This window comes from Schistocerca serialis, chromosome 3 (genome assembly GCF_023864345.2).
Source record: "Schistocerca serialis cubense isolate TAMUIC-IGC-003099 chromosome 3, iqSchSeri2.2, whole genome shotgun sequence".
Taxonomy (NCBI): Eukaryota; Metazoa; Arthropoda; class Insecta; order Orthoptera; family Acrididae; genus Schistocerca; species Schistocerca serialis.
In genome coordinates this window covers 378,838,502-378,849,343 of record NC_064640.1, presented here as the reverse complement: position 1 = coordinate 378,849,343, position 10,842 = coordinate 378,838,502, and the positions used below count along the sequence as shown (strand labels likewise).

At 40.9% G+C, this 10,842-nt stretch overlaps 1 protein-coding gene across 1 annotated transcript in view; it reads right to left on the bottom strand.

Moving 5' to 3' along the window:
- Window positions 1-445: 445 nt before the first annotated feature.
- Window positions 446-10,842, bottom strand: part of LOC126470880 (mitogen-activated protein kinase kinase kinase 1-like) — a 177,329-nt gene continuing 166,932 nt past the window's right edge. Inside the window, exons 18-20 of the mRNA XM_050098902.1 lie at window positions 4,348-4,642; window positions 3,961-4,235; window positions 446-625 (exon numbers count right to left, since the gene is read on the bottom strand). Of these exons, the coding sequence (XP_049954859.1) occupies window positions 446-625; window positions 3,961-4,235; window positions 4,348-4,642 (750 nt within the window). The remainder of the gene's footprint in view (window positions 626-3,960; window positions 4,236-4,347; window positions 4,643-10,842) is intronic.

The window sequence follows — 10,842 nt, the reverse complement described above, 5'->3', positions numbered from 1 at the left end:
CCACAGAATATCTAAGTACATAAAAAATATACATATTATTGGAGCATTCTTGCAATTAGTTCTTTAATACATGCAAAATGATGATTCAAGAGTTTTATTCATATAAAATCTGTTTTTATTCTTGTGCTTTTTCTTACTACTATTCCTATTATATTAAATATAAACAGGAAGTAAAACCAACAGGTTTTATGATAAGGCACACATAGCATGTTTATCCACAATATTATATCAATGAATGATATATAGATATAAAATTGAGAATACTGATGTAATTTTCATACAATCAATGCTTTAAAAAGCATGTACTGAAAATATGAATACTTTAATAATCAGTCTTATTCAACAAGCCATATAAAAATATAGTTTTAACTTTATAGAAAATAAATAGTACATTTAGAGTGTTGTTCCATCCTTGATTTAAGTCTTTAAACATTATTACTACAGTTTAAACATTATTACTACAGGTACCAATATATTCAGGTGTGTTTATGAAGCACTCATGATTAAGTAGTTCTTTTGCTGTAGGCCGCAGTTCTGGTTTTATCTGCAGACACTTGTGTGCAACATTTTTAAGTAACATGCCAAGAGTATGAGGAATGAATGGAGGTTCCTTGCTTGAGGCTATCTGTAAATTAGAGAAAATGGGACAAATGTAATGAAAGTTGAAGAGACGGGTGAATTACTAAAACAACTTATTACTTAAGTAGTGTGTGTGTGTGTGTGTGTGTGTGCTTTTTATTTAACTGATGACCAGTTTTGTGTATCACAACTCTTTATTGAATTATCCAAACAGGAAAATTGGTGTATTGTGTGATAGCACACAAACCATTTCAATATTGTACATACTTGAGTCTACATAAAGTTTTCAGTGACAATTGGCATGACAAACATGCAAAGGTCACAACTTAAATAAAAGTAACTGAATTTTGTAACTTTGTTTTCTACGTCAAACTGGTTAACACAAGTTGCTCTCCTGTTACTAACCCAGCATGCTGTAAATCCAAGATGAATATCACTGCAGTTACACAGCCAGTTAACTCATCTTCTCAGTATTCATGACGACTCTTGTTTTTTAAAATTAAAAAACCCGATCTTAATGACTGTTACCCAGAAACTAAGGACAGGATTCAATGGATATTGCAGGTTAATATCACTTCCACACTATTGCATGTAGTGCTACTTTCAAGAGTAGAAAATGAAGCATCAGCCTGAGAGATTTATATAAGGGAACCACTTTCATTTGCACTTGAGTTCCCAGTAATACATATGGCAAATAAATAGTTACATATACTGTACCTTTAAAACTTTATTAGTTAATCGACAAAAAATGTCACCCCTCTTATAACAACATATTAGTCACTTTGGTATAACTTCTAAGCATTCCAAAATGCTATGTAACACACTGTTACTGATGTAAGCCATGGTGTATTTGTGTCAGCTGGTTGTATGGAAACAGTACAGCAAGATGGACTGACATTGGGACATGACAAAATGGCAGAAAGGTTTAGTCGTGTTTGGACACAAGCCTGCTAACTGCGTGAATCAAACTGTCCAATTTGTTGGTGTACCACTAAGGACTGTCCAGTGTGTTTACGAGCAATGGTGTACCCCTCGTAGCCATATTAACACAGTGTAAGAATAGTGGTTGTAAAAAGATTCCATTCGACAGTGATTAGAGATGAGTGTCACACTTTGTCAATGACAACTGGTTTCAAACCCAATACAAATTGCTTCTGCCAGTGAATACAAGTGTATCTCAACCAGTTTCCGAGTGAACAATTTGAAGGGAACTTACTGCCTCAATGAATATCTGGAATCAGACACTTCACACAGAGCCACTGATCACTGTGGCACATAAAGCTGCGTGTCTTCAATAGATAAACAACACAGAAAATTAACAACAGCTGACCGGAGATGTGTAGTGTTGACCAGCAAGTTACAATTTTGCCTCTTTTCAAATGATACAAGGTGTCAAGTGCAACTATTTCAACATTCTTGGTGACCAAGTGTTGTACTTTCTTCTACATCTTCACAGTGAATGTGCTGTGGACACTTCTGATCACAGAGCTGTGCGCATACTTTCCCATTTGACGGACAATCGGGCATGCTGTTGGCCCTCATCTGGCCTGCTAAACCATATCATCTGAATCACAAAGAAAATTTCTGAGGCTATGTGGCACAGTGGATCCATCATAGCAACATCCTCACAAGCTGTTATTCCTACAGGATCTAATCATCTGTGAATGGATCCAGCTGGATGTGACATACCTGAAGAAACTTGAGGACACTCTTCCTTGCTGAGATGAGGCAATTTCCAAGGCTACAGGTAGTGTTACAAAGTACTGTAACGACTCCTGTGCACAGGTGGGGGCGGGTTGTTGACTTTTTTTTATGGTGTGTTTATTTAACCATGTTATTTCAGAGTACAAAATAATAAGTATTAATGCACAGCATAGATTAAAAATTGTTAACTTTAAAACGCTCATTAGGCACTCACAACTATAAATGACATCTACATTGATGACATTTTGGGTTGTCCTCCACTGGAGCTGGTGACTAGATACACGCATCAAAAAAAGTTTTGCATCACCCCGGTTCCCAGAACTCCGGAAGATAGACGTTGACTGTGGATACTGTGTCACAGACACAGTCCCAGTCCCTTTGACTGTTCAGAGATGTCACTAAACCTGCCAAAAGATCTACACAAACATGCATGAGCAGCGCCTATTAGACTGGGGGGGAGTGGGGGGGGGGAGTGGGGGGGGGGGGGCGGGGGGGAAGGGAGGGGGGGGGGCGGGGGGGGAGGGGAGTGGGGGGGGGGCGGGGGGGAGCGGGGGGGAGTCCAACAGCCAATCAGTTCCAGTCATTCCACCAGGAAGGGGATACATGGCTTGTGTTGTCTGTAGTTTAACCATGCCTACACGGTCAATACCGCGGTTCAATCGCATCTGCATTGTTACTTTGTGCAGGAAGGGCTTTCAACAAGAGAAGTGTCCAGGCATCTCTGAGTGAACCAAAGCCGTGTTGTTCAGACATGGAGGAGATACAGAGAGAGATAGGAACTCTCGCTCGGGCCAACAACATGCCAAATGGACCGCTCAGGACTAGCATCATGTTCTCTTCACCGATGGGTGTCGCATATGCATTTAACCAGACAGTTGTCGGAGACATGTTTAGAGACAACCCAATCAGGCTGAATGCCTCAGATACACTGTCCAGCAAGGTGGAGGTTCGCTGCTGTTTCGGGGTGGCATTATGTGGGGCCGACGTACACCGCTGGTGGTCGTGCAAGGTGGCGTAACAGCTGTACAATATGTGAATGCCATCCTCCAACTGATAGTGACACTTATAGGCACCATATTGGCGAGGCATTCGTCTTCAGGGACAATAATTCATGCCCCCATCGTGCACATCTTGTGAACGACTTCCTTCAAGATAACGACATCACTCGACTAGAGTGGCCAGCATGTTCTCCAGACTTGAGCCCCTATCAAACATGCCTGGGATAGATTGAAAAGGGTGGTTTATGGATGAGGTGACCCACCAACCACTCTGAGGGATCTACACCAAATCGCCGTTGAGGAGTGGGACAATCTGGACCAACAGTCCCTTGATGAACGTGTGTCACGACAAATACAGGCATGCATCAATGCAAGAGGACATGCTACTGGGTATTATAGGTACCGGTGTGTACAGCAATCTGAACCACCACCTCTGAAGGTCTCGCTGTATGGTGGTACAACATGCAATGTGTGATTTTCATGAGCCATGAAAAGGGTGGAAATGATGTTTGTTAGTCTCTATTCCAATTTTCTGTACAGATTCCAGAACTCTTGGAACTGAGGTGATGCAAAACTTTTTTTAATGTGTGTAGTTAAATTACCTGGTGTTTAAAAGGAAAAATGTTGAAAATCAAAACCTCTAATGTCTGAATTCACTGGGTATCTTGACAGTACTTACTTTGTACATAAGAGCAAGGTGGTTGGACATCTGATTTTCTTTCCATGGTGGTTTTGTGGTAACCATTTCAATAATGCAACAACCAACACTCCAAATATCACAGGAGTGTTCATAATTTTCTCCCCTTAGGACTTCTGGAGCCATAAATGCAATAGTTCCAAGAATTTGACCTTGCAATTCTCCTGACACCACTGTCTGAGTTTCTAAATGCACTGCTGCCCCAAAATCACCTATGCATAAATTTCTGCCTGTGCTATCTATTAAGAGATTTGCACCTGTAACAAGTCAGTAAATAACATAATACTTTCATGATTATTCAACTGTTCATAAAATTTTTATTGTAATCACCACAGCAATCAAGACAATTAAAAACATCAGTGTGCTTACCTTTCAGGTCACGGTGCAAAATATGGTTTTTATGCAGATAGTTCAGGCCTTGAAGAGTTTGTTTTGTATAGTTGATGATAACAGACTCGCTGAATGGACCATAGCTATCCAGCAGTGTGGCAATAGATCCACCAGCCATCCACTCAACAAATATGTTGAAATGACCATTCTGTTTTGTAGCACCAAGAATATGTAGTACATTGGGATGATGCAATTTTGATAACATAACTATTTCCTTCCATATTTCTGATTCAACTCTTTCCTGCTCTTGTTGTGAATTACGTAAGAAGGACACCTAGAGACAATGTTGTACACACAGAATTATTTCAGCTCACTTAATCATACCTGTATATAATTATGAGTAGTGTTCCAAGAAGAATGTTAGTAACTGCAATGAGGGTAGTACTACCATATGAATATGCCATTGGTCTACATATATTTTTCCTTCAGAACATTCCTAAATGGTAAAGTAAACTGCATACATTTCATGTGACACAGACAATATGCTCCCCCCCCCCCCCCCCATCTCTCTCTCTCTCTCTCTCTCTCTCTCTCTCTCTCTCTCTCTCTCTCTCTCTCTCTCTCTCTCTCTCACACACACACACACACACACACACACACACACACACACACACACACAAAATGATGAACACTGTATTCCTCTGGCAACATAGAGGTGAAGTGTTAAGGTGAGTCTGATTTTCATCTGTGGTAATTGGTGCAATAAAGGACCATAAGCTACACTGAGGAGGACAGACATTTCTGCTACAGAAGTTACTTAGTATCAGGAATAGAAGACGATGAATTTGTCAATATATACGGGGTGTAACTGAAATAAATGTAGAAAGTGAGAGGGCTGGTCAAGTGGGCCATAACAAGCATATCTTACATAGAAACATGTCCGAATCTCTTAGCATACAGCGCTAGGTGTCGTCAAATAGTGTTGCCCATCACCAAAAGGATAAGCACACAACATGCCATCAAAGCTGCCATGGTAGCAGGTCTGCAGAGCAATTTTTTCAATGTATTTGTGGCACCAAGGTAAATGAGATGTTGGGGTGAAGTTTTATAACCTTTACTTGAAAACAGTTAGGAAAAGTGCTCAAAATTACGTCCTCCTCCTTGAATGTACACTGTGCAACGACACTGGCATATCCGTCACACTCTTTCAAACACTTTAAGCAAAGTGGAAATTGCATTGGAGGCTATCAGGTCTTCACGTCTCAATGGCTGTTTCAAAGACAATACATTGCAGGTGGCCACAGAAGAAAAAAATCACTGGGGTGAAGTCGGGGGGGGAGGGGAGGAGGGGGACGGGCAGGGGACATGCAGGCCATGCCACCAGCCCACTGCACCCTATCCAGTTCTCACTAAAGGTTTAATCCAAATGCATTCACACTGCATGTGCAAGGTGCACTTTCGTGTTGGTACCGCATTAGTTGTCGCACAGTGAGTGGAACATGTTCCAACAACTCTGGCAGAGTTTCTTGTAAAAATATTACGTATCTGTTTGCATTCAGTCGCTGGGGGAACATGTATGGACCGACCGGAATAACGCCTACCAAGCTGGCCCAAATATCGACAGTGAAGCAATCTTGGTGACCACATACAGAGGCGTGTAGGGATTTTCCCATGCTCGCACGGAAGGGAGGAACAAAAGAATGAAAGCTGGATTTACTGTCCCGTTGACGTTGAGGTCATTAGAGGCAGAGCGCAAGCTCTGATTGTGTCAAGGAGGGGGAAGGAAATCAGTCATGCCCTTTCAATGGAATCATCCTGGCATTTGCCTTGAGCAATTTAGGGAAATCACGAAAAACCAAAATCTGGTTGGCTGAACACGGATTTGAAGAGTTGTCCTCCCAAATGCAAGTCCAATGCACTAATCACTGCGGCTGTGGCTATTTAACACACCCTCTCATGTAAATGATGCCTCATATGTAAAAAGTACACAGTTTGGAGAGTGAGGTTGAATGTCACACCTTTGTGAAAACCACTGTCAGAACTCAATTCGACATGGAATATTGTCTGGGTGAAGGGCGTGGTACTTCTTTGAAGCAGGCCTTAAATGCACATGTGCCATTACAAGAATGTGTCAGTGAAAAACATACCTCAAGCGAACCTCTCTCTCTCGTAGGGACCTGTGGATGGCACAGAATGTACAAACGCTGGGCAGCATGAGCATTTCCATTTGTTGCGCTGTAAGCACAATGCATGTCTGCCCTTTCCTCCATTTCCTGTCCACCCCACACAGTAACAAACTCAAGAGTGTCCCCATTTGATGACAAACTGATACAGGATGAAGTAGACTCTGCAGTGTGCACAGGTGCTGCCCTCTATGCAACATGTATCAAACAGTCATTTGCACAGCCAAAAGCAATGCCTTCACATTCCAGTAAGAGGCAGAAAACCCATAGTGTTGTCCCACCTGGAATATCTGCAAATATGTTGACTCCAGTGTTTGCAAATAAAGGTCATAAAACTTCAACCCAACATCTTTTACCTTGATGTCACAAATACATTGAAATTGTCGCCCTGTAGAGTCACTACGACGACGGCTCAGATGGCATGTTGTGTACCTACCCTCTTGGCAGCATGCGACGCTGTTCAACATTGTCTAGCGATGTACGCTGAGGAATGCAGACACAAGTTACTATATGAAATATGCTTGTTACGACCCACTCTACCAGCCCTCTCATTTTCTGCATTCATTTCGTATAATACACTCTTTATGAAGGGATGATGCGAGTGACTAGTATAGAATAAGGCTATAAAGGATATCATCTGAAATCTCCCACCTGGTCATCCAAGATCAGCGAAGCTCTTTCATAAATGTATACCTGAAGCAATCTTTACACTTTACTGGTAGTTTTAAAATAGTGGTCAAATACTAAATAGGGTAGGCATGCTCTCCCTCTGTCTTACAAGAAAATGTGAGTAACTGGTAACCTGCACTGTCATGCTGTATAGAGCAAAGGTACCATGGAAAGGGTATGACAGATACAGCCAGAGAGCAAGATGTTTTCCAAGTGGCAAATAAAAAAACATTACAGTGCTTTGGGAGTTGCATTACAGAACATTCATGATATTCCATGGATCCCATGGAGAGAGGTCTCTGGGAAGAAATGAAGGATGTACATATATTTAAGTGCAAGTAAAAAGAAATGACTTGACATTGTGAAACATTGTAATATTACAATGCTGATATTAATTATAATACAATCTAACACATTTAATTTTGACTCCTTAATGCCCGAATAAATTTCTAGATGAAAAATAAAAATGAAACATTGTGGTGCTTTACAGGCACCAGAAACACTTAGCAGAAGTCTTGGTAGCTTCATGAAGAATCGGCATCTACTGGCACTGGCATCTGAAAACAGTTAACCTTCCAGTAATTAACACAGTATTGGTATGATGTAAATTCTTGACCCTTGGCATTAAGGCGTTAAGAGATACTGTGAAGATACTCTTCAATGTAGCAGAAGCAATTACCCAAAAGAATGTCTTTAATTCAATCATAAACTCCAATGCATTATCTTCAATACATTTAATATGCACTGTTAAGTAGTTGAAGACATATGTACCCATATGTTGGACTCCTTTCTGTGCTAATGTTAAGCCATTGAAGTCTCTGTAGAGGCTGCTGTTGGTTATATTCATGCTTGCATTAGTTTTTGAGACCAGGGAAATATTGGTAATGTAAAAGAACATTAATCCACATTGTCAAGATACCAAGTGTTTTGTAGAGGATGTTCTCAACAAACACCAAATATAATTCTTACAATACACTTTTGCTAGTCTACCAGGTATACCAGTATGAAATGAGCGTTAAGATACAACTGTGTCGATAGGGAACATTTGTTGTGAACGAGCCTTAATTTTTTTTGTTTGGTTGGTATGACATCTGTCAAAGATATTTAGTATTCATCAAGTCAAGGAACAAACAACATCATATGTTTTCATCGTGTTAACAATGTCGAATTTTGTGCCAGAAAGTGATTATTTGCGGAAAGCATTAATTTTTTGTTTTCATTTGGAAAAAAAAAAAAAGTAGTGCTGCAGTCGCATTGAATGCTTGTCGAGGCATACGGTGATCATGCTCTATCAGAAGCAACGTGCAAAAGATGGTTTCAACGGTTCAGAAATAATGATTTTGATGTAAGAAATGAAGAACGTAGAAGACCACCAAAAAAGTTCGAAGATGCCGAATTGCAAGCAATACTGGATGAAGATGATACTTTGAGTCAGAAGCAAATGGCAGCAATGCTAAATGTTGCACAACAAACTGCATTTCATGGAATCCATTGGAGGAATACTGCAGCACTGGCACTATTACTGTCATTGTTGCAATATTGGGCAGTAGAGCAAAACAAATGCCTTAGAGAATGAAAAAGTTGCCAAAAGATGATTCAGGTTAATAGAGGGAACAATATCTAAAATAAATTATGGCAAAATGGGATGGAAATGGTTGCGCATTATCCCAGTTCATTTATGGCCAGCCCTTCTGAAGTATTTTCACAATACTACAACATCAGACCATTTCGGATTTATGAAGGTCCTTGATAAAATCAGAAGCAGGTATCATTGGCCAGACCTCTACTGATCTGTCAGGAATTGTGTAAGCCACTGTAGGGAATGTCCAACAACAGAAGTATGTGACTCAGTCACCTTCCCCCCCCCCCCTCCCCCCTTCTCTACCACCACTCAGGTCATCTACCAATTCCTCTTGCTCGGATTGGAATTGGTCTCTTAATGAGGTTTACCACATTGACAAATGGGAACAGTGCACACTGAGTTCTTTTCTGCTTTACTGTCTTCACTGCTGTACAACTGCTGAAGCACCACACATCACAGATGCTTTCGAGTGTTCAGCAGAATAGTTGTTTCCATTTTTGCATGGTATTTTTATGATGGACCCAGTCATTTTCTTCAGATGCTGCAAGCTGTGTTATTATGCATATTCACTGCCATATTACAAAAGTATCATTTGCTTCACACTTTCCATGCAACAGAGGGTGGACAATAACATGGAAATACCATAAACACAACACATTACCATGCCTAATATGGTTTAGGGAAACCATTGGCATTTAAAACAGCTTCCAGTAGTGTTGGAGTGGATAAATAAATACAGATCCGGTAAGGTTTTCACGGGAACCTTAAACAATTCTTCCTGCAAAATAGTGGCAATTTCAGGTAACAACGATGGAGGTGGATAGTGATCATGCAACCTTGTTTCTTGCATAGATCACAAAGGCTCCATAACGTTGAGATCCTGTGACTGAGGTGGCCAAGGGAGATGCGATAATTTATCCTTGTGTTTACAAAATGAGTCGTGGATGATGCGAGCTGTGTGATCAGGGGGCCATCGTCTTGGAACACAGCATCACAATTTGGGAACAAACACTGTACAAAGGGATGGACCTGATCAGCCAAAATGGTCACATTTTCATTGGCAGTAATGCCCCCCTGCAGAGTAACCATAAGGCTCACAGTTACCCACATCATTACTGAACCCCTGACATCTCTCATTCTTGGGGCGTAAACTCTGCCAGAAGTTGGAAACAGCCAACCAAATGATGTTCTTCCATTGCTCCATAGTCCAGGTTTTATGGCTTAGGCACCACACTGTCCTGTTACATGCATTTGCATCACTGATGAGCAGTTTTGGAATTCCAGCATGCTCAGCAATTTCCTGTTTTTGGAGCTTCCTTTGTGTAGTTTTGGGGCTGACACAGTTTGCGAATTCAACATTCATCTCTGCAGTGACTTTTGCAGCTATTGTCCTGTTATTTTTCGCCGCAACCCTCTTCAATGACTTTATGTCAGGATTGCTCGACAGACACTTTCGTCCATGTTGTGACTTAGCGGATAATGTTTTTCCCTTCCCCTGTATGCGGTATAAATCTTCGACATACTGCCTCTTGAAACACCAAACACTTCAGCCCCCTTGGTTACAGAAGCACCCACCATAAGAGCAACAACTATTTGCCCACATTCGAATTCACTTAACTCTGACATCATGTACTCACAACTGCACAGAATACTGTTCTTACGACAACGGGCATTTGCAACATACTAAAGACTCTGCACAAGTGCCATTCATGACTTAATACAACAGTGCAAACTGCAGGCTTGGCTACTGAGTCATTGGTACAAAGTGAGCAGAGTTGTGAATGTACAGTTCGCTCTTACCAACTTATTCACTGAGAATGTGTTGCAGGTATTCTGTCAGGTTGTTCATAGGTGTGCCAATATTACTAACTATGAATCTTACAGGAACGCATTTCTTGCATATATGATGAAACCCATATAGTTGTGGTAGCACAGCTGCTAACATTGTAAGACAAAACACATTCATCACTGAATATAAACAGATCTCACAACATGACCAGCTATGCCACTATGACTATATGGCCATCATAAGCTACATATGGAAGGCATTCCTCAAAGACCAAAAGTTATATTGACACACCAACATATCACGTGACAAAA